Source organism: Corvus cornix, chromosome 1 (assembly GCF_000738735.6).
Source record: "Corvus cornix cornix isolate S_Up_H32 chromosome 1, ASM73873v5, whole genome shotgun sequence".
Classification (NCBI taxonomy): Eukaryota; Metazoa; Chordata; class Aves; order Passeriformes; family Corvidae; genus Corvus; species Corvus cornix.
In genome coordinates, this window is record NC_046332.1 from 84,596,882 (window position 1) to 84,621,693 (window position 24,812).

Sequence of the window (24,812 nt, forward strand, 5' to 3'; positions counted from 1 at the left end):
TCTGAGATGTGGCTGCACAGTGCATGACTCTTGTACCTTGCAAACAGCACAGAGCAGCTTTTACCCTAGCTAGACTTTTGTCTATTGGAAAGGCTAATTATGATTTCTGCACTTGCATTGATGGAAAATGGCAGTTCTGACATTTTCTCAGCTATATGACACCTCTGCAGAACTGGTACAAGCAGAAAAATGTGTCACAATTGTTAGCACTTCTAACCAGCTGGAGATTTGAAAAAAAAATGGTTTTCAGTAAAAATATGACATGTTCTTCACAATTCAGCTTCAGAACACTTAGTTGTGTTTAACCTCACATCTCAATAGGGTGTGTTTTATGGTGTCCTGAGGTATGTGGATATCTTACACGGACACAGGCAAGTAGCCCACAAGACAACACCACTGGTGCCAGAAGCTGGGTATAGGTTCAAAATGAGTTGCCATTTTAAAGCACAGTGAGGGGAGGGTTTGGCTTAAAAGGAAGAAAGGAGTGTGGCTGACATGGCAGCTGCTCTACAAGGCTGACCTGCCTGCTAATCAAATTCCTACTGCATTCTGGATTAACGTGCTAGAAGATATGAGCATGCAAAGGCAGTTGCATAAACATGACACACATTAAGATAAGGATTTGTTTTGATTTTCCATTTTTTTATAAGCCCAAGCAACAGTGAGACTTTTCTCCATCAGAATCAGTCCTACAACAGCATGTTAGATCAGTGAAAATCTCAAAACTGCTGCTTTCAGCAGCACAAAGGGCCAGTCTCAACAGACTTGCATAATACAGAAAAGGTCTCAATAGAGCACCAGTTCTCCAGTGTGATTGACAAGGAGTGGATGATGTTACCACCAACAGTTGGAGAGAGAGAGAGCTTGAAAATAGGACCTTGCATGACAGTATTCAACTCTGGGAACAAGAATAAATCCGAAGTGTGTATCAATTCATGTGATAACAATGACTTTCTTGACACAGGAAGTTATAACAGTGCTGAATGGACTCTTTGATGGTGCTTCTGGCAGAATGAACATTTTAATAAGACAAGACTGGTAAACAAAGGGTAAGCTGAACCATATCTCACTCTGCGGTGTTTTGGCCAGACTCATATGACTCAATCCTGCAAGTCAATTACCAACTATGTGCAAATGTAAATATGTATTAGCATTTAATACAAAAATCCTCCTGCATCCCTCCAAGTATGGCTGAACTCTGTTGAATGGCTGTATTTTGTCCTTTGACCTATTTCACTGCCATCTTATAGCTTTAGTTTGAAGCTTTTGATACCTCTGTTGTTATCCACTTGGCCTTCCATGTCCCAAAGGAACCTTATTGTTTCTGCCTTAAGAAGGGCCTCTAAAACAGCAAGCAGATCAAAGACCTCTGCCTGGGCCCAGATCAAAATTAACAAATGGAAAGAAAGCAGAATAGAATCAAATGACAGTTTTGCTAAGCAGGCAGGCTGACTTCTGCAACATATGTGGTGGCTGTTGGGCAGAAGTCCCACCTGTAGAGAACATGAAGTTTTAGTGCAGAACAGCTTGGGAAGGCAGGTGGAGGCCTGCCAAAAAAAGTCTGGAGCACAAACTGTAACTGCAGGGTTATTATGGTGTTGGAATTACCCCTTGAGGTGAGATTACTGATGGCCCTAATGGACTGAAGATGGCACGGAGACTGGGAGCTACACCGCTGCGAGGAACTGAGCTATGCCAACACGGCTCTCTTACAAGGATGCAGCCTGGTTTACAGAGATGTATAAAGAAGCTCAACTTGATACCTTTTTTCCTTAGTTGATAGCATACACTCTAGATGATGCTGTTTAAATCAGTTTAAGTATTTATGCGCCATGATACCAATCCATGAGTGTAAGAGACAGCAAGTTTTGGCCTGTCTGAACCAAATATGCTCTGCATATCAAGTTCCCTGGCAACAACTTATTACACAGAACATTGAGCTGAAGAGAAGTGAATTACATCACTATTAAACTTTGGTACTCTACACTGGCAGAAACAATCATGCTCTCATCACCATTTTCATCACAACAGTGGTGAACATTATATTTTTAGTTTGGTAAAAATAATTGGGGAAAGATTCCTAGGATAAGGTGATACCTGTCCAAGGCTACAGGGGCAGGACAGCAGTGAAAAAGCCTGGGAAATGGGAATGCGAGTGTTCAAGGCTTGAGCTGATGGTAGCACTGACACGCCAAACCATGGATGAATGCTTTCCTCCATAAACAACAGAGTTCAGCTGGAAAAAAAAAAAAAAAAAAAGGAAAATTTGTCTATTATCATTAAGTATTAAAATAATTGCCTGGATATTTCTCATTGTTGCCTAGAGAGCAAGAGGCATAGTATGCAGAGAACTGTTGAAGAATAAAACACAGGTTACTGGTGGAAGGCTTTGCAGAAAGTAATTTAAGACCCTGACTGCAGCTCAGCTGAGAGGTGGATAAAATTACAATATACATGGAAATTGTCTCCTTAAAAAGAGGCATCACTTAGTGACAGACTTTGCCCAGCACTATGCAGCACATAAAAACCAGACCCAGAAGAGAGCCTGTTATTGCTACTCAGTTTTTAATTTTACAACTTTATTAGCATTACACATACTTAGCACGGTAGTGCAAAACTCTAGTCTGCTGTGAGGCCTGTAGGTTGTTATATCCTAAAGGTATATGTTACATTGTATGTAGATTGTATATCCTAAAGATACACAGTAAAGATTTAGTGGCATAATGCTCTTATTGTACCAGAAATGTTAATTTTGAATGTGAGATTTAACATAAGTCAGTCTTGAGGCAGTAATTTTTAATGGTTCTCATAGGTTTAAGGTCTTCAAGGGAAATTACTGCTTTTCATCTCTAAGAGGTTTACAAATGATGGCACTATCAAAGTAAATTTTCAGCCCTGCACAATCAAATATTAAATATAATTGCACCTAATTACACTGGATTTTTAAGGTTGTTAAGAAGAGTTTGCGTAAATACCATATTTAAAAGGACTACATATAAATAGAAGTGTAGATTTACATAGCTGTCATCTTGAAATATATATAAAAGGGAATTCCTAAACAATAGCATATGACACAAAGACAATTTCAGATTCATTAGCAGGAGAAAAAAGTTTCTTGTAACTAGAGCACCCTAATAAACAACCACAGAAACATGGCAACGATGTTAAGAAAGAGCGCATCACTAAAGGAGATAAGACCTAGCATGTAACTAATTAAACACGTGGCCAAAGTAGTTGTGCTTTCTTTTTATGCAAAATAATGGATAAATACACGTTAGATGTTGTGACTGAAAGTAACAACTCTGGGAGAAACGCCCCAGGAGCAGAAATATCAGCATTGCTTACACCACCACTGGAAGCTGGGGGGTGTTCCTCTGGTAGCCAAAGGCAAAGCACCCTACTGCCGAAGGTGATAAAACAAAAAACCAAAACCAACCAACCAACCCCCAAAACAAAAACAAACCCAGTTTTACAGCTGTTTGTATTTCTTTAAACCCAAACAATTTCATTACTCAGTATTTCATCTTTTAAAGGTGTTGCGATTCATTTAAGAAAAAAAAAAAAAAAAAAACCTAAAGGAGAAAGTGTTGATTTGGGGTTGCTTGCAAAAAGTGACTTTTCTTTCCTTCCCTTAAATTGAGATTATTTTTAAAACAGTAAACATATGTTGTTTTTTACTGAAAAGAAAAAGATTTCAAGTGAAAATTGCTGACTAGCTCTCTATTCATTTCCTACAATTGTCTTGCCTTCTAAAAGCAAATGTCCAGTAGGATGTACCTGGATGAAAGCCTTCAAGTTGGCAAGGTGGTCTCTGGGGTGATGATTTCCAACACCGCCCCGGTGTCAGAGCCGCTCACAGGTTCGCCTTGCACCGCGGGGAGGGAGAGCGGCACCGGCACCGCAGCTCTGCCCGCGCCGCCGAGGCGGCACCTGGAGCTCCCGGAGCAGAACCAGCCCCGCGGGGGCGGGGGGGGAAATCCCACCCACCCCTTCACCTCCGCCGGGCGGGGCAGGCCGGGCCGGGAACTGGAGAAGCAGCGACACTGCGTCCTCACGGCGAACCAGCATTCGCTGCCCGGCCGAGGCGAGCGCCGGCGGGGCTGCGCCTTTAAGGGGCTGGGGGAGGCGGCGGCGGGCGGGCTCCTGCGCGCCGGGGTCGCCCCTCCCGCCGTCCCTCTTTCCTTCCCCCGCCAGCCGGGCGGGCGGTGGGCAGTGCCCGCGGGCCGCCGCCGGAGTGAGACGGGGCGCCGCGACATCCCGGCTCCCGCAGCCATGGCCGAGTCCCTGCGCCGCCGGCTCCCGCTGCTCCTGCTGCTCCTGCTGGCAGCCGGGGGGCTGCGAGCGGCGGAGCGGAGCGGCGGCGGCAGCAGCAGCGCCATGGAGGAGCTCGCCACCGAGAAGGAGGCGGAGGAGAGCCACCGGCAGGACAGCGTGAGCCTGCTCACCTTCATCCTGCTCCTCACCCTCACCATCCTCACCATCTGGCTCTTCAAGCACCGCCGCGTCCGCTTCCTCCACGAGACCGGCCTGGCCATGATCTACGGTGAGTCCCGCCGGGGCCGCGGCACCGCCCGCGCCTCAGCCCCAGGTCTCAGCCCCGGCAGGTGCCGGGAGGGGCCGGGGGTGGCGGCGGGCCCGGTACCGGCCGTGCCCCTCCGTGCCGCCGGAGGAGCACCGAGCCGCTGCGGCTGGCGGGCGGCAGCGCCCGGGTAGGCCAAGCCCCGGGCAGGGGGAGCCCCTCGCCGCAGAGCCCGACAGTCTCCGCCGGTGCTCCTGGGTCCCCTCCCCTCGCCGGTGCTTTTCGTGGGGCTGGGGACAGAAGGACACTGAGGGGGAACCCGCGGTCCGCAGCCTCCCGTGCGGCAGCGGAGCGCTGTCCTGCGGGAAGGTGCGCCCCACCGCCGTGGCCGTGCTGCCGGGGACAGCACTCCAGTGACCCTTCCCTCCGCAGAAAGGCAGCTGGCCGGCAGTACACTTCAGCAGCATGGAGTGCGGAGCCGTGCAAGTCATCGCGGCGATGACTTTGGAAAGCGCCATCGCGCTGTCCTCGCCGTGCTGTGGCCGCACAGCGCGGAAAGGAGCGTGTTTAGCCTCCGGGTTTGGTCCCTGGCTGTCGGCGCCCTGCTGTCACTGGCGGCCCGCGTTTGCGGATCCTGGCTGACCGCAGTGACACCAGACACCCCGACACTGTTCGCGGCTCATCCCGAGCCCTCCTGGTGGAACGAGGGCTGTACTGAGTTGAGTTCGCCCACTCCAGGCCCCTCTCCTCGGTGGATATGAGTAAAGGGACAGTAAATCCTTCAGGAGAAGTTGTCTGTCTCCCCTGCGATGTGGGGCTGATGGTCCAGAGGAGCCGGGTTCTGCTGGAAAATGTTAATGGTGTTGGTCTGCTCTCCCTGGTGCTGTGAATGCCTGGCGCAGAGGGCGGCAGGTGAGCCTGAACTGGGGACGCAGAGCCCTCGCTCCGCGGGGAACTCCACGGTTGTATTCGCTGCGCAGTTTGCTACGCAGAGCGTAGTGGGTTGCGCTGAAGAGCAGCCATCCATTTGAAAAATTATTTGTCTGCTGGTGATTGGCTACTGCCACAAGTGCCGAGGGCACTTCTTCTCCTGCGCCAGCGGAATCTGTTCCTGCTGAATCGTGTGAAACACCTGCCCGATGTTGATCGGGATAAGCATATTGAGTGTAAACATACATGAGAAATTCAGCACTCGAGGGGAGGGGGAAAGTGAAGCGTTTCCTCCGCGATGACTACTACTGCTCTTGAGAGCTATGTGATTGCTTGCAAAGCAGTGGAATTTTCCTCTGCTGATGCTTCTCTTAAACCATCCCAATTTGCTCTTAGTCACTGATCTCCTTGCTGCATTGCTGTGTACTTTACATATGCTCATTGCTGAAAACCAACAAATTAACAACTGGCATGTAAGTAAGTTATGCGATGGCATGATAATGCTTAGCAGCTGAAGAGTGCCCAGGAGACAGTAGATTAACTGTCTGTATTGATTGTAAAAGAGACAGGGTAAGGTTGTATTGAAGATGTTTAGGTATTACCCTAGTGTTGTCACCTTTGGAAACTTCATTTATGATGTTTTACGATCATTTCAGTGGCTTAGTTTATGCTGAGAATCTTGTGTATGTGGGTGTGCTAATGCATGCAATACAAGTGTCAGGGCATCAAGGGCATTTGGGTTTGTGTTTTGATGAGCTGCATGGGAAATGAGAAATTGTTCAACTGGAGGCATTCTGCCTCTTATTAAACTCAAATTAGTTTGCTTTAACACACAGTTCCTGAGCTGTGAAAGGGGTGTTAGGTTCCCAGTTTGATGTACAAGTGCTGAAATTTTGTCTTAGGAAAGGCACTATGCTATGTCTTTTCAGCCCCACTGGCAGCATCCAAAAAAGAGTAATTGGCTCAAACTATTGCATTTTCTAGGTGTGCCCTCACTTAAATAATTTTGCTTTCCTAGATCATTCCTCAATAATTTTGCTTTCATAGATCATTCCTCAATACACTTGCCTTCTAAATGAGTCCCCTTATTATATCAAAATACATGGTGTTCTGCCCCCAAACAAACTGACTCTTGCCTTGTCATGGCAAACATCCCAGGAAATGTATTTAGCGAGTTCAGTTCCTACCTAACATGATTCGCCTCCATTCTGGTAAAGCTCTGCTGAGACCTGGCTTCACTTAAGCATTTCACAGACTTTCTCTAGAGGAAAAAGAATAACACAGTAAGTGCCATAGTAACTTTCTGTTATAGTTCTGATAACTGGGTTTAAGTCTCCTCTTCCTTCCTTGTTGCTTAAAAGACAGCAGTTAAACTGATAGATGGGTTTCTATTTTGCTGATAACTTGCTATCTAAGAAATGCACTTTTAAAAAAACTATATATGTATTTAAAGTGCATATGTTTGATTGGTCTGCCTTAAACACAAAATGATAAGGCAATATGCCAGTTTGTAGTCCTAAAAGCACAAGTATCTATTTAGCTTATAAAGTGCTAAATACAATTAAATTCTAGTGTTGAAACTACAACAAAGGTGCTGCTCAGTGGAAGTTAAATACTAGCAAATATCAGCTGCTCCAGCAACAGTATTGCTAATATTGCTAATGCAAGTTATTATGGAGCAATCAAAAAATCCAATACAAGCAAGCAAGCAAACACCAATCCACAAAAGAGAAATTAAGGAATTGAAACTTTGTTGATACATGTATTTCAACTTGTGATAATGATTGTGATGCTTGCTTTTCTTAGCGTTGGTCTGAGTTGGAGGATGAAGTGTTCCGAGACATGTTTGTCCTGAAGATGTTCACTGGCGACTTAGTTTTGCAGGCTTCTTGGTTCTCTGCTGAGAAGCATCACCGTGTGGTAGGAGCAACAGGACATGATGGGCCGTGCACCTGGAGAGCTCAGGGTGGACTTAAGGGTGGGAAGTGGTGGTGGGCCCCTGGTACTCTGCTCCTTAGGAGGCAGCTGTCTGGATATGTAGATGTTTCCCAGCAGATCCAGTGGTATCACTGCCAGTAGGCAATTACTTTGTCCCTTTTCATAAGTGATAATTCAGGCAACTGGACACCCATGAATCAGCATAGGTGTCAGTCCCATCAGGTACCTGCTTGTCCGTGGGGTTGTTCTGGAATGTCTGGGGGCCACATGTGCTAGTGCTGCAGAGAAAAGTAAAAGCAAACTGAACCTGGGTACAGTGAAAGAAAAAGAATCTATGAAGAGGAATAGATTACCTTTTGTGGAACACAAATGAGAGAAAAGCTGTAACATTGTATCTGTTCTGGAATACTCTGTATCAGACTAAGTTTCTGTATCCACAGAGTAATATACAGAAAAGGTCTATTTTTAGTTCATCTGGCTGCAGTGCTCTCTGTTAGAATTCTAGTATCTATCTACTCATTCTAGAGATGACCTAACTCATCTCCACTGCCAGCAAAATAATGTTAGTCTTGGTTTTTAATAAGCCCCTTTGGCATAAGCCTCCTAATACTAGGTTTAGGATCATAACTGAGCACCCAGTTTTGAGAACATTATCCTTTCTCTGGCAACCTGCTTGTTCTTCCCGAATATTATTTTAAATCACTTTGTTACAGGCTTTTAAGGTAAGTCTTGCTCAATTTTTTTGGCTGCTCAGTATGTTTTAATTGTAATACAAATCTTTTCTATGAGCTTGCTTTATGGCCCGTGACTGGGTGGAAAAACTATAAATTCTTCTTGTGAGAGAAATTTAGAAGAAATGCTATATAGCTTTTATTAACCTACATGTATTTCAAGTTTGCTCTTCAGGCGGGGGTAGTTGGATAGCTTATAAATTGCTGGTGTTTCTGAAATATCTTTGGAGTACAATTCATCTGTAGTCCTCATGACCGTGCATTTGGGTTGCTTTGTTTGTGTAGGTTAGGGTTTTGTTGTTGTTACTGTGGGTTTGGGGGTTTTGTTAATTTGTTTTTATAAGGGCAGTGTATTTAATTAAGATAAATTAGTTCATTTTTATGTTTGTTAACTTCATCTTCATGAGAAGTTCTATCAAACCAACACCAGAATACCATCTGATCATGGCATAAGCCAGAGAAGAGAGAAATGGCAACTTGGATTTCTTTTGTGTGAGGAAGCCTTTGGTGACATACCTGGCTGTTAAAGTTGGTACTGCTCTGAAGCACCGTGTAATTGTAGGAACCACACGGAGGCTGAAGGGGAAAGGTGTTCCTCTGCATGTACTGTAATTCTCATCTGAATTAGAAAGTTATCACAAACAGATGGCAGATCTGTAATACCACAGAGCTCACACGCCTGCCTGCCTTCTGCTCCTGTGTGAGTGCTCTGGTTGGGTTGGTTGGAGTGTGCTGAGCTGAGGGGAGGTAACCCATATGTGGTACACAAGCTTGTAGTCAGAGTGAGGTGGTTCCATGACAGGTTAGTGTTGCATTTATCTGGGCCCTGTAGGAGCTTGAGGTTTTCCTTCTTCCCCTTCAAAATATTTCTCTTGGAACCACTTCCAGTTTTTCTTTGCTATTTTGCAATAGAAATATGTCTCTGTACAGGTCCTCCAATGATTCTCCCTGAAAGAACACAAGGACTGATCTGATCTGTAGATGCAGAGCATCTGCAGCTACTCTAGTAATTTCTGCTCTTGGCACAAATGAGGAAATGGAAAAGGAGATGGTGAGGGAGTATACAAAAGCTATCAAGTCTAACAGGATGCCCAAAATTACTTCTCAGGTGCTGATGGTGTCCCCATCTTGGTGCTTCTTTACTTAGTCTTTGGCGTCTATGTTTTTGGGAAGAGGTTGATGGGAGAGATCAGGTCTGGATTTTCACCTGCCTCCTTTTTGTTTGGTAAAGTAGGGCTTTGTTTTAAAGATGGCCAGAGAAAAGTGACAGGGAAAGTTTCCTTGGCTGTGTTAAGAAAAATCTGTGTGGCAACTGGTACGTAATCTTATCTCTGGATTTCACAATACTGCACTGTAAATTTTCTGTAATGAACTGTAATTGGTCATTCAAACAGCTTGAACAGTTCAGATACTGTTCTTTTAGATATTTAATTTAAAAGTATTGTGCTGAACAGAAGTGGTTATAGCTGTGTATTCCTTTGTAGTGTATCTTTAATAGTTCTTTCTCACTTCCTGTGCCATAGAAACATTAGAACACCTGAACGCTGAAATTGCCTTCACCCAAAGCAATTATCCACACAGCAGGAAGTTGCTTCTGGGTCACCTGTACCACCAGCTCTGGGCAGCATTTAGGTGTATCTGTGCAACCTTTCTTAAGTACTGTGTGTCCTGGGCTCACTAACAGAGTGACTAGAGAAAACTCTAGACTTCTGCTGTGTGTGCTCCTGACACAACTGGAAACAGATGTAAGCCTTGCCCCTGACTTACTCAAACTCTCCCTTCTCAGGGGATTGGCCTTGACTGCAAGCCGGGATGGTTTCCTGCAGCGCACAAAGATAGCTCTGGGCTTGATTCCCTGTGACTGAAAATTGTCATGGTTCAGCTAGCTATGATCCTCTTGTGTCCTCAGTCCCCACAAATCTCACTTTGTTGTTGCATAGCAGCCCTTTCCCCACTCCTTCCTTCTGAAAGTTGGCCTCCCATACCAATTGGCTCTGCAGAGTAGTTCAAAATATCTTAGAGAGTTGGGTGAAACCTTTTCCTTGCTTCTGGTAGGGAGCTATTTCCACCCCCATCTGCTGCTATCTGAACAACCATTCTCTCCATTGGGTAGAGGTGGCAGCTTCACCCTCGACTGATTTAGAAACCAGATATGTGAAGCAGGAACCTCAGCTCCACCATTATTAGAAAAGAAAGAGGATGCAATTTGCAGTCCAGAACTATGTATCTCAGCCTATTAGGGGCCAAAAGTAAAATATTTTGCAATTCCTATCTAGGTCTTTAACAGGTGTTGTGTACCACAGATGCTCTCTCCTTGCTTACGTGCTAAAATGCTCTGAGTCCAGCACAGGGCTGCTGAGCTGCCCCTGTGTGTTCAAGAGACAACCTCAGTATGTAACTCAAGTCTGTTGTTTCCATGCTGACAGCCATAAATACCAGCTTGTAGACTTACTTTTTTTTTTTTCCCCAGCACAGAGTACTTATTTGTGACTCAGGATTAAAGCTTTATCCCCATTAAATACTGAATATAGCCTTTCTCGCCCTGCTTTAGACTAAGTGGTGTCTACATTGAAATAATGTGATACAAGCAATTTTTTTAGAACAGTATTTATGTCGAAGGGTTTTTTACTAGTGTTGTAAAGAATACATAGTCATTCTCAGCAGTTCAGATCTTTTCTGTCTACCAGAGAGAGGTAATTTAGCTAAAATGCTCTGCTTTTTTCTCCCCTGTTAAAAAGCACTTCAGCCTGCAATTAACTGTGTGAAGGGAGAAAAGCAAAATTGTAGGAAACAGTTGGTTTGTGGGTTTTTTTTACCATGTCCTGAAATCATACAATTCACTTTACTTTAGAAGTACCTTAAGGCCCTTGGGAGTTATGGTGGAAGAAACTGTTGCGGGTTTTTTTTCTTTTATTGGGGAGAAGGAGTTGAAGGCTCCCTCTAAATTAAAGTTGAGGAGATGAACTGTGTTCTTAGCCAGAGGAGATATGTGGTTTCTTGTGCTTTTTTCATGGCTTTGGTATTCCATGTTCATTTTCAAAGGCTGGGTGTAAGCTCTTCATTTCTCTTGATGCAGATGTGTGTGAGTGATACATGGAGAAAGATCACACCCCTCTCCTGGCAGAGCTCTTGTGGATTCAGTGCTGCTGCCAGGAGTGTCTGTGGGCTTGGCTACACTGCTACCCCTGATGGCTCAGCAATGTGGTAGATCTGCTGCCACAGGAGGGTCCTGGACCTAATGCCACACTGGTGGGACTTGCAGGTCTGCTGTAGTCCGGGCTACTTCTCCACAGCTGCCACTTTCTCTGTTTGTAGCTTTTTTCAAAATGCCTCTTCCTTGTTGAAATAGGTCTGTAGTAGATGGCTTTAAAGGCAGCTGAAGGCACTCAGATACCTGTTGCATATTGTAAGTGCACACTATGAGCATATTACTGATTCCTCCTCTGTTACCTTGCAAGCTCCTTGAGGGGGGAGCTTGAACAGCAAAGCTGTGGGTCTTGGTGGGGTGGCTTTGTGGAAATATTTAAATAAAGTGGTCTGCTTAATCAGAATGCCATGCCTTTCCATAGCTGTCTTCACTTCTCCTTTAGACTTAAAAAAATAAGTTAGGATTGAGGAGATTTTTTAAAAAGTAAGTTTGACATGTTCACCTGCTCTTTTACTATGAAGTTGGGGGACTATTCTTAAAAAAAGGGGTGGAAACAAAGGAGCATGGTACAAATGTATTCTAAAATGCAATTAACTTGTCTATGCATAAGATGACAGTCTTCAATGTGCTGGCTGATTATGGAAGCGTGGTGTGTGCACCTGCATGTCTTCCCATCAGTAGCTATCTGAAGAGAAAGCTGCTTGTGTGGCTTGGTGTCACCTTCGTGTGAGAGCCTTCCCTGTGTCAGCTCTGCAGCAGGACACGCCGTGTCCATGAGCAGTGCCAACACACTGTGAATGTAGTTATTGCTTCTGAGGCTTGGAGGCTGTTCCATTAATTCAAGAATTGGATTAAATATGAAAACTGCTGTTAACCTTTGCCATTGCTTTGAATATGAGATACTAACAGAAAGATGTTATAACTGATGATAGTTTAAAAATAGCAAGTGTCCCACATGGATATGACTAGCTTTTGGTTTTCACTCAGAATCCATTAGAATGAATGCTATCTGCTTCCACACCAATTCTAAGAAATTATTTCCCCCACACATACACTTCTTAGCACTTGATATCAAGTCCTTCAGTAGTGAAAGGGGGACCTGCATTTTAAATGCCATATGCCTCTCTGCTGTTGTTTTACTGCTGCACAATCCTTCCTATTTCTCATTCCTTTGTGTCAGTCTTCTTTGTACTTACTTATTGTGTAATGGCCTTACTCTGAAAAGATTTTCCTTATCCATGAGACAACTTGACTCTTCTTAAAATGCCTTCTTAGTGAGTGAATTGTTAATGTTTAGCCACAGAATCCACCCTCTGCTGCAGTTAGAGAACTTGCTTTACAGTCTTTGCTGAAAAAAACCTCACACTTGTCCCTTCCAAAACTCTGCTGAGTATGGAGATCATGTATTTACATTCCTTGTATACCCAGCACTGTTACTTGCAGTCTCAGGATCTGGCTGATTAAGTAGGTGAACTACAAACTCTACTTTTATCTAGTGTGAAGTATTAAAAATTACATTTGGAGAAGTAGAGGCTTCATATGGGCATCTTTGAAAGTGATCTGGATTGGCTTTTCCATGTAATGGCAATTCACCAAAGACTTACTTAGGTTCTGGCTTGCTGATACTGTGTTTGATTCTCTGTGTAGGAGCAATGAAGCTGATAGCTTAAAGTGGTTGAGAGAGAGAGAATACAGTTCATGCTGTATTTGTGTTTGCTACTAGATGCTATATTTAAACTGGTTATTCATAGCTTGAAATACCAACTTATTTTAATTGGCTTTTAGCTTTGCTGTGTAACTGATGCTTTCAAAGTATCCTTTAGAAGTTAGGCTCCCTAGAGGAGTTCAAAGTAGCAAACACAGAGGGCTCCCTGGCTAGCTGGGAGGAAAGGGTATTCACAGGCGTGGAGTTGGCATCATGGGCTACACCGCAGTTTTGCACTGTCTGGAAAATACAAGAATAACACGGAAGAAGAAAACTGGTGTAAAGGTTTATTTCTGTTGGGGAAGTGCCACCTGATTGTTTCTCCTGGGTTATCTTTGGTATTTTAATTTATTATTATGTAATGTTACATATTAAGAGAAGAGGAGGCTGACTGTAAGTGACCTTCCACAAGACATGCCTGGCAGGGCTGGCTGTAGCATCCTCTCCTGGCTCACAAAATTCAAGCAGGCACTTCTGCTTGTTCAGTTTGTCTTGAAGACTTACACTTTGACAGTCATCTTTATACTGCTGCACAGCATAAAAGGTGGGGCTTTGTCATTCCTGTCTGCAATACTGGTGTCTTACAGGGAACGTATCCCCACCAGACACGGGTTACAATGAATCATTCTTGGAAGAAGATGGGTATTTTGAAGATGTGTTGTGTGTGAAATAATGTTAAATCTGGAATAGACTTTTATATAGGTAACTGAGTGCCAGGACACTGTTTCAGGTTAAGCTTTATTGCTTTTGGTCTCTGCACAGTAGTATGTCTGACTTGGCAAAAATTTGTTTATGAATTTCATTTTTATATCTGGAGACTTTTGACCTTCTTTCAACCATGTTCACTTGTGTTAAAGCAATGTGTATACACACACACAATCTCTTTCTGATTATCTTTTACAGAGATACGTAGATATAAAATTAATCTTTTCCTCAGCACTGCATGACTGAAGAGTTCGTGAGTGATTTCCAAATGATGATCTGCTTGTTAAGCTGCAGTAACAAAATATAATTGCAGCATACTCTGATTATACATGTACCTGCACGAAACAGAAAATGTCAACATAGATATCTTGGTGATACTTAGTACTTGATTATGTCCCCCATTTCCTCAGGGAGCCATAAAAAGGGTTTATTGCTTTTGCTGGCAAATGCTTGAGTATACTTATTTCAGCATTTTCATTTTTTGATCCTAATGGCTTTGGGATCTCTTCCAAAGTACAAAAGATGGGACAGTGACATCTTTTTGTTCTCTGTACTTCAAACACAAATATCTAATCTCATTGCATCAGGTGCTTATGATGTTAGATAGTGTTTTGTCAAACCTAATTATGGACAGGGGAAACTTTGCGTTATTTGTTGTTCATATAGATGACATAGCCCCTCTCCTAAAGACTGAAATTTGGGGCAGGAGGTATAAGCACAATCTGCTTTGCATTTATGATCACTTTATTCTTAGCCTGTGGAAGCTAAGGCCCCCTATCAGGCTCTCAACCTTCTAGGAACTGCTTAAACTTAGAGTTATATTCTTAAAACAAAAAACAGACAAACCTAAAATCTGTCTCTGAAGCATTAGGTTTGCTAAGCTCACTAGCCAAAGTCAGAGGTGGTCTTTACTTGTCTGTTAGCAGGCCACAAGTTGTTTTTCTGCGTTAGGTACCTAATTAGGTAACTCTGCCTCAATTCGAAGAGGCAGTTGAGATTCCCACAATTTTTGGAGCGTGGTGTCTATACAAATTTTGTTAGCCTCCTTTTGCTCTTCTTTCTTCATTCTCATGATGCTGGCACATTAAGTCTTGCTCTCCAGTGGTTCCTGTGGGTATTACTATTGTTGTGTATTTTAGCTCTCCTAGAAATTGTATTATGCTGACTGCCTGCTTTTTTGTGGGAATCTCCTAACACTCTTTCCTTGTTACTTCATTTCTCCCCACAGTGCATCCAATAGCTTATTTTAAAGCTGACAGCCTGGATTCCTCTCCATACATCAGACCTACTTTTTTTTTTTTTTTTTCTCCCAATCTAAACTAAAAACCTTTGCTCACTTCCCTGCCTCATGGAAATGTGAGGATTGGCTCAAGATCAGAATGGCTGAAATAGCTTATCATTTCTATCTTCCTCCTGCAACCACATGAAGACATCACTGTGACTGATTCCCCCGACCACAGATGAAACTATCTGTGCCTTGTCTTCGCCTATAAGCTGTATAGGTCGAGGTAACATATGAGTAAAGTATGAATTCCTGTGTCTCTCTACACATCTACAGTCCAGGCTTTCATTTCAACATTGGCTCCTTTGATGTTCTGGTTCTCAAGGCACAGGAGAATTTTGTTCAGATTAAACTTTTGCTGTTTGTGTTATAAGAAAATTTTTTCCTTAGCCTTCTCATGCTTTGTTGCTGTGTTCTCAGCTGTCCTCAGTAAAGTGAAAGATAAAGATGCTTCTCTCTCTGTGACCATTTAATCATAACAAGAATCGAACTAACATTTTTCAATTTGCTAATAGACTGTGTCTGGACCAAGACCTAGTTTTTAGTTCTTATACTTTAAAAAAATGCTTAAAGTTTGACTCATGAGCAACATATGGATGTCCCAGCTATGAGAAGAAAACTTGGACCATTGAGACTATTTACCACCAGGGTTGTATTATAGAATTTTCCTTGACAGTCAGCAAGGAAATTTGAGGTAATTTGTAACATTTTTATTAAGTAACAAATTTGTAACAAGTTTGTAAAAAACCCCATCTCTCAGTGATCTAAAGCTTCCAAGCTCTTCAGAACCCTTAATTGTAGAAAAGGGCAATGCATAAGAAAAATAATTTGAGCTTTTATAATTATGTCAAAGTGCCAGAATCCAAATGATGCAATACGTGCATGGCATTTTTGATCCTTGAACAGATCACATTTGACCCATGTGTGTGCACCCACACACAGCATGCACAGCTCAGAGTTGAATTGCTCACTTTCCAGAATAGCCTGTTCTTGTGTAATACTCTATCTGAGCACAGAGACAGATTTCTGATGCTTCACTTGATTGGAAACAGTGTTTTCTTGCATTTGATTTAGTATAGAGAATACACCATTTTACATGTGGATATGGTATTTTTTTAATGGCACCAGAAAAACTTGTCAGCTAAAACTCAGGTTCTTCTTTCTGTTGTCCTGATACATAAACTGAGTGTATGTTGTGTGGAGAATATAAAAAGTCTGTGAATCATATACTGAGATAAATATATGACTGATGGAAAGCTGATACACCTGAAGTTAATAGTTAGGTGTACTCCTAAATTTAACTGTTTTCATTGTAGGTTGTTTGCCTGTTACATTGTATTTGCCTTACTGGTTGAGAGACTTGAAACAGCAGCTTGTTGACAAATGCAGATTTATGGGAAGTTCCTGCTCAAACAGGGCAGCGGTTCCAATGCAGTGGACTGGTGCAACAAGGAGGGTGTTCTAGAGCTGTTAAAAAGGTTTGGGAAGACATTATTTATTTCTGTTATCAGCTGTTTGCCAGAGGTCCATTCCATAATGCTGGGCTTCAAAGTTAAGGAAAATTAATTTGAAAACAATACCCTATTTTTAAAATGTCTGCGATGTCTGGAACAAAGCTCATTTTCATACTGTAACTTGAACTGACCAAGTTCCTTGGAGTAGGAGTTACTACTGGGATGTCACATTTGCAGGACATGTTCTGTTAGACAAGTAGTTGTATTGGCCAGGAAAATTTATCTATGACTTAGGGTTTCATGGGCTTGAGGATGAAGCAGTCTTGTTGTAAGTTTCAGTGAGCAGGAGGTCAGCCAGTACCGAAGAAGTCACCTAACCTGGCCAGAAGTTGCAGAACATATTCCTGCAGCAACAGGTACCCCAAGGAGAAATGCTTGGCTGAACTGTGTCTGCAGAAGGAGATGTAGCCAAGGTGAAGGCAGAGGACTCAGTCAGGCTTATTGAAATGGACTGAGATGCTGGCTATGGGAAGACAGAAATATTTGGGGGGGATATGGATTTTTTTTTTAGGGGTGGGAAATCAATGGCTGAAAAACTAGAAGCATCTCTGCAAAGAAGAAAATATTCTGATTTACTAGACTAGTTTTCCTTGCTATATTTCTGTGCTATTTGTTTGACCTATATATTTGGTCTGTGGGTCACAGTCCAGTAACCTCAAACCTTTGAGGTAATAAATAGGAAATCCTGAAAAAGAACACTTTCTCTTAGGAATTTAACTGAGGAGGGGGTTCCTGGCTGTGAATGGGTTTAGGCTGTTGAGATATATAATGACAAAGGTCTTCAGAAGCCAATGTCAGTTGCACCATCTCTGAACCACCACAAGTAAATTTTTCAGCCCTCAAAAATATTTTTAGTCACCTGTTTATGCTGCTGCTTTTTTTCTTTGTACTTCTCCTTGCTTGGTACACCTACAGAAACAGCGTGATAGCAGGGAGTAGGGGAATAGTTGGGCTACTGATGTTCATCAGCCTGAAGTTAGAACCCAGTTTTTATAAAAAATTTTTATAAACTGCATGTTTATATGGGATGGAAAAACAGTTCCTGTGTGTATTTACAGCTCCATGAAATACGAAGTATCCAAGCATTGTAAAACCTTTTGATTTTAATTTTTGCCTTTCAAAGATGGAAAATTATACTAGATCTGAAGTGCAACAGGAAAGGTTTGCACAAGATCGCTTGGGAAACTCACAGCTGATTCAGATCGTGAGCTGTGATTCTGTCTTTACTCAGTGATTTCCATCAGCGTTGTCTTTACAGTTCCAGGAAAAGCGGAACCTCTACTCTGAAGCAGTCAATGCTGTGCATGCTCTTTGCTCTTAAGGATCACACAGGGCCCCAGCTAAACACGATCTGACTTTGCAGATCTACCTGTGCCTGCAACACGCCCATACTCTTTTCTTTATTGTCGCGATGCAAAGCGGGTAGGCTGCCATCTCTCTTAGGGGACAAGTGTGAATTAGAGAGCATGGGGCTGCTGGAGTGCCCTTCTCTGTGGCTGGGTCTTAACCTGGCACGAGGAGAGGAGTGACTTCTTGTGGCCTTTTTTTCTAGTCAACAGTTATAAAAAGAGCTGACTAATTTTTTTTCTTTTCAAGGGTGTCTGAGTATTGGTAAAACAATTAATGGGGGGTTTCCTGGGTGCTGTGTGGGGTTTTTGGTGTTTGCCACAAGTGTCTTAATATTGGGCATTGTGTGCATTACTCGTGTTGCAAGATTCTCTCAGTCCTTTATTTCCATTTGATTTGGTGCAAATTTTTAGTTACTGTTATGGCAGAAAAATTGTGGTCCACCTTGTTAACTTTCAGTTGAATTTAATGGTGAATTTTCCACTTAGACTGCTGGAAAATATGATCTTTTACTCAGGGAGTAATCAAAACTGAATCCAGTCCTCAAAGGAAATATTTTAGTACTGACCAGTCATTATGCAGGATAATGAATATGTGGATTTTATATATGTAGTGATATTGTCTGCCATTTTTTTTTAATTGTTATGTTTGTGGTCTAAAACTTGGCAGCCTGACACTCTGAGTGTTTTCCCAAGGATCTGGCAGTTCAGTCTGTCAGTATTTAGCATGAGCAGTTGGGCGCACCTTTTGTCAATGCTTTGCTATTATAACAAATGTGACACTTTCTCCTGCACCCATCTGGATCTCATAGCCTAAAACGTTATGGTCGCAATGATAATGCTGTGCTCATCCCCAAAGTTCTATTGTTCCTTTTGAAATATTACAGCCATTTATTCCAGAAGAATATGGTAGGCTGAAGAGTCTATTTGCTTTCTCAGGATAATTATCTCCAATCCCAAAACTGGTTCTCTATACTTTCGTCTAATAGCTAGGTAACACTTCGCTGTAAGGAGCAGTTATCCAATTTGATCTCCCATTTATTGTTGCTTAACCTGCTCATATTTCATAACAATTCCTCTTGCTTAAATTGATACAGCTTGTTAAAAGCTTTGCAAAAAAAATATGTCTTTTTACTGGGTTGCATTTGCAATTGTGTAATATATTTTTAGAATTTGGGAGAAATTTTTTTGTTTGTGTTGGGTTCTAGCAAAAGCACGGTGAAGCTGGTTTTGCCAGCTGCTGAGGAAAGGCTCACTGAAGCAGTAATTCTCTTGAGGTCCTTGGCATGAATAGGCATTGCAGCAATAATTTTTCTTTTCTAAAGAACTATTTTAATTGCTGCAGCTTCAGAACACATCATTGTCAGGACCTGACATGAACATACTTTTGTACAGAAGCAACAGAAAGCTCTGCAATACCTGCACCAATGTTTCAGCGTATCTGTAACCTCTTCTATATTTTTGTCATTCCTTCTTTCTGTGAGATACTGATGCCTAAATAAAAAGGAGTGGGGAAAGGTAGCCTTTCTCTGTATTTGGGAGGGAAGGTACTGTGAAACAACTTTATTCATACAGAAGCACATGTGGTTTTTTAAATACAGCATTTAAATGCTGCAGTGCTTCATAAACCATTTTGACTCAATTTCCACCATTTTCCTGTTTTGTTTGTAATATGTATGTTTTCTAGCCGACAATTGTACAGATCAGCAAATCTTCAGTGCGTGCTCTGAAAGCTTGGATTTGCTTTGGATGGATTCTCATTATGGCCCTATTGCCATTCTTTACAATCTGAAGAAAGCCTGCATTCATAAGGATTACTGCATCTGCAAAGGATGAAGAATAAGTAGGAATGATGAACTCCAGCGGTCATGAATGGGCAGATTGTCCCAGGCATTTATTCAGTTGTCAGTATATCGTGGAGTATTTGGGCTGAAAAAAATGTTAGCATTGGGTAACATACTCATTTTATTAAAAGCACAGTAGAGTACTCAGAGAAGGTGTATAATCCAAGACACACTAGTACAGCACATGCTGTCTCTCTTCCTAAGTGTGATTGATTTGTTTATTTCTCACTGAAAGCTTGTAATTTTAGATTTTAATTCTACTTTCCATTGCTAGCTGTGCTTGTCTTATCAGACAAGTCTTATCAAAAAGGTGCTTGTAATTCTGAGTGGGATGCTGCACTGTGTTATGCCAGGAGCACTGAACAAGAAACACTTTGCTGTGCTGGCTGAAGATCAGAGTTGATTCTGGAGTCTGAAATGTTCCCTGTGTTTCTCAAATATAAATAGTACTGTGACCAAGAGCTGTGTGCCTTCAGATTCCAATTTGCCCTTGATGTTGTAGGTGTTGGTAAATGCAGATTTTTTTCCATCATGTTTGGATAAAGAACTTTAGCAATTTTATCCTCAGTAATAAAAGTCTCTTCTGCATAAGATATTAATCAGGAGTAAATGGTCACTGGGCAGTTGCTGTACTCTTACGTGGCATGCAGCACTTCCCAGTGCTCCATTACTGGAGCAATTCAAGGAATATCTCATGTTAACAGTCTGGTTCAACTACAACCAGCACTTCAAATAAATAAAACATAGGAAGATACTTAAAATAGAGAATTAAAGTGAAATTGTTTGGTAAATGTTTTGGAGACTATGTGTGAGTAGTGTGTCTGGCACAGACATGTCTTGACTGCCTGGGGCTTCTGATTCCATTGGCAGTAGCTGGTTTAGCAACTGCACAAACCAAATATAACACCTGTTAATGCTGTAGAAAAATACAGCATTTCAGTGAGTGTCATTTATTACATACAGTATTAATATTCTGGTCTGAAAAAGGTTTCCTTGCCTTTGAGATTTCACTGTGGAATCTCGTCCGGTTGAGTCAACAAGTAAATATAGGGACTTTGATACAGCTACTGAAGTTGTCAACGTTAGTGGTGCTTTTTGAAGACAATCTTCTCTGAACAGTATTTTGCTACTGGTAGTTTGTTACTGACAACTCTTGCATGAAGGCCTTTGAATAGCAAACTAAGAGCTTGAAAACAGCAGCTGTTTCAGAGAGAGGGAGAGGAAAGGAAGCAAGCCAGCAAGAGAGAAAAGATTTTCCCTTGATGAAGACACAGTACTAGATGAGACACCTAGGTGCATATTTTGAATACAGTTTTCTTCAGATTTTCAGTGAAATTATTTTGTATGCACTTGCCATTTTTAGGATCTTTGCTAGTACTAGACTTGAGCACACAGTGGTGTGCTTTTTTGCAGTTCTCTGCTAATGTACGTGTGTTCCCTGGTTTGACAGGAATTGGTGTGACTGCATTTCCTGATATCAGGACATCTGTGATTATTGCTCATAGATGTTGTTAATTGAATATTTGCACTTCTGTAGACATCAGTTGCCCAGCTGTTACCTGTCAGGCTGGATTTGTATTACCATAGCCATGTCACAGATAACATTTTTTTCATGTTCCTACTTGATGATTTTGACAGGTCACACTGAAGGACTGGACTGTATAGTATGTGTGTATCAACCAGCTTCCATGCTACTTCTGTCACAGAAAATTGAATAACAATGTCCAATATTACTATATCCCATGTTCATGTGGACTCCTAGGATATTTCACCAGGTCTTGGAATACTGTAAAAATAATGACTGTTCTACTCACACTCTGAAAGTGTACCAGATCAACCTGCGCACTGCTTCTGTCCATTCTGAGAAAATGCATCATTGTGTCCGTGCCACTGTGCCTCAACCATGTTTCAGCTGTACTAGTCTAACTTGTGCTTTATTTTGGACTCAAGGGTGTTGTGTTTCTAGCAGCAGTGAGGATCAGCTCCTAGATACTGTTGGAGATAGTGTTTCCAAAATAGCAAATTACCTTGAAATTACCAGCTGACTTGAAAGGTCTGCTTTACTCCTGGTGGTGTCTGTCAGCTTCTGGAAGAGAGTTTGAATGTGGTGTATATCAAGCTGTAACCATGTAACATGTGTCTCTGAAGGAGAAGTTTTCTTCCTTCCTTCTCCTATTCTTTGGGAATGTGATGGCTACTCCCGAGGTACACATGAACATTAAACCCTGCAGTGTGTTTCCAGGGCAGTGCTATGACCTCACCTTGCAGGTGAGGTGTTGTGGCAAGGAACAAGATCTAAAGCATTCACTGCATCTTTCAGTTGTTCCTTTCTGATGCCTGCAATTGGGATTTTCTTTTCTTATGCTCCCACATATGCTCTCATGTATCAGTGAAACTTGGAAAGCCCACTGCTCCTCTAAACCAAACCCCTAAATACTTATTTGTTCACGAATGCCAAGTCATGTCCCCTGGTGAAAAGGCGCTTGTGGTTGTTGGCCTTACCTGGTGGCTCCTATGGGTTCAAGTTAGGAATCTAACTCTGCAGAGAGCATGGTTTTGCTTTAAGGCTTCGTCACTCTTGGAAGAGACCCACCTTGCTGATATCCTTAACAATTTTTAACAAACTGCACTAGGATCAAACAAATGATCCTAGTGCACAGAATCTTCTGTGAGGTGTAGCAAGGCTAATCTTAGAGCAAATCCAAGGCATGTGTTGGAATGAGGCTGGGTTTTATGTTCGAGCTGTCTGACCCAGTGCAATGTTCTCATGTTCTGCCTGCTGATTCTGGGAGTGGAGAGCAATTTTCTAAAACAAACTGAAATGAAGTTTATTGTGCTGTTTGTGCAGAGTGGAACACTTCAGTTTGCTTTAGAAAATTTCATTCTGTGCAGAAACACACCACTAGAGTTAAGATAAAGCAATGGTACCAGTGATGGAGGGAAAAGAAAAGCCAGGGAATGTGGTTTTGGTTACAGCTTCTTTGCACTTTGCTTCTTGGGAAGCGTTTTTGTCTTTGCTTTGTTGTCAGTCAGTTTGCCATCACCCCCTTTTCCTCCCTCTCTGAGCTAGATCACAGTGCCATCCCTGCTCCAGCATCCATGTGTTTCCTGGTGTCCCTTGAGTAAGTGCTGTAGTTTTGATCAAGGTAAATGTGGAAGCCTAAATATACAGAGCTGTTTCTATTCTTTCATAACCAATGGCAGAATTGTGATGGAAGCCTCTTTGGAAATACTCATAATTTTGTTTGGATTTTTCTTCCTAGCATAGTAAGTGATTCTTTTAACAGCTAAAATACCTGCTCTCACTATTGCCACTTTCTGGTTTGTTTTTTAAAGAAGTCTTGACTTTCTTTTTTAAATCTCCTTTTAAAAATCTTTTATGGAGCTCTCTAGTTAAACTTTTACAGTTAATTTATTTTAAATCACAGGCATCAATGAGGACAGGACTAGAAGATATAAAATATAAATTTTATTTGACAGAACTTGCCCTGCTTTTATGAGACATTTCCTCAGAAACTGGAACTGTGAAATGTTGTTCTGACAGAAATATTTTTTACTCCTTGTCTAAAAAAAAAAAAATCAAGTTACTTTTTGTGCAGTCATGCCTTTTGCAAAATCTACAGCAATATTAGATGAAGATACCACAGTGACTGCTCAGCCTGTCAGTATTGGATTGCAAAGTCTTGAGTCTTGTTGACATCTTTGCAATTTGTCTGGCCTTAATATTTAATAAGCCCCATACTCTGCAACCTCAGTGAGGGCAGTTCTTTTAAAAACCACCTTTTGCTTTTGCCAGAGTTCTCACCAGACTCTAAAGTTAGAGGTGTGCTTGCAACACCATGTCTGATGGGTAGAGCAGTAATCAATTTAATGGCTCCATGCTCCTGTTTTATTAAACCTTCAAGGAGTTTGCAGAATGAATACTTTGTATAGCACATCAAGACCTTGGGTTTGCTCCTGATCACTGGGGACTGTGGCAAGGCTCAGGCTGCCATTTTAGGAGGATGCGTATTAGGAGTGTCCAGGTAGTGCTGCAGCCTGTGTGTTCTGGTTGTCCTCTTGTTGCTGAGTGGCTCACTGGGATCTAGACTTTTCCAGAGGGAACACAGGAGATGAATGAGAGGGGCAACCCGTATCTCTCAGTGAAATGGCAACAGTGAAAGCAGCAGATAAAGGTCTGCTAATGCACTAGGAAAATGCAGCTGAGCCTGCTCCATAAAGACAAATTTTTGTATTTGTCTCCAGTAAAAAGCCATGGGGAATCTTGGAGAAATACAGTCTGAGTAAACTTGTTTAGGCAGCATCTGTGAACATAGGGGTTCTTTCATTCCAAACTTCTGATTTGAGCTCTGTTTTTGTCTTTGTATACACCGGAGTCAATTTTTAGGACTGCTAATCATCAGCAGGTTCCCACCAGTTGGACTTACTTGTCATAGTGGAAAGTGTTCATCCTTTGCATTATGAATGTAAATTTGCTAGCTTGACTTGGAGGCTGTTGTTGAAACTGTTGCCTCTTCTGGTTTTTGGGCAGTCTAAGTAAAGAATCTGACTTCCTTCTTTCTGCAAACCCTTAGCCAGTAGGAAGTAATGCACAAATTAGAAGTATTTGTCATTACATTGGCATATTTCACCAAGGAAATCTGTGCTATAGTTGATAACATTTTGAATTACTTTTGTGTAAGAAGCTGGGTAGCTGAAATGGAAAAGCTCTTTATGTGGTTTGGGAGTTTTCTAAACTCTTCCAAAACATTTCAGTCTTTAAACCCATGGAAGTGGCTTCTTTTAGGTCTCAAAAGGTTTTTTAGGTTTTAGCAAGTGACATTCAGCGGACATCTAAAGTACAAAAAAAAGTAATTTATCCTTTTTTTTTCTTTTTTCCTGGAGTCTTGAGTAAATTTTTGGTCATTTCTTTTCCTCTGAAGTTATAACAGTTGCAAGTTGCAGATGCTTTGTCCTAATAGGTCTTTAAATTTTGTATCTGAGCTTGAACTTTTAGATTTGTTTGTCAGACTTAAGTCGGTACTAACTCTTCAACACTGTAATTTATTTTGTTTGCAGCTGCATACTCTTCTTTTTCCCCCCACCCAGCATGATGAACAGCCTGAAAGAGAAATGTGTGGGAGCTCTCACAAACTGCTAATGGCTTTTAA

At 42.0% G+C, this 24,812-nt stretch overlaps 1 protein-coding gene and 1 long non-coding RNA gene across 4 annotated transcripts in view; one reads left to right on the forward strand and one right to left on the reverse strand.

The window, feature by feature from the left end:
* Positions 1-2,016: 2,016 nt before the first annotated feature.
* LOC120411955 lies at positions 2,017-3,907 on the reverse strand. The gene is made up of 2 exons (XR_005604569.1): positions 3,778-3,907; positions 2,017-2,236 (listed from the first exon to the last, which is right to left on the reverse strand). It is a non-coding gene; the product is annotated as an uncharacterized LOC120411955 (long non-coding RNA).
* Positions 3,908-4,075: 168 nt separating this feature from the next.
* SLC9A7 (solute carrier family 9 member A7) overlaps positions 4,076-24,812 on the forward strand; it is an 80,712-nt gene continuing 59,975 nt past the window's right edge. For 2 of the 3 annotated variants that reach the window (XM_039571380.1, XM_039571447.1), the window contains exon 1: positions 4,076-4,543. In XM_039571380.1, coding sequence (XP_039427314.1) covers positions 4,273-4,543 — 271 coding nt within the window. In that variant the 5' untranslated portion in view covers positions 4,076-4,272. The remainder of the gene's footprint in view (positions 4,544-24,812) is intronic. The other variant, XM_039571321.1, reaches the window with a different exon arrangement.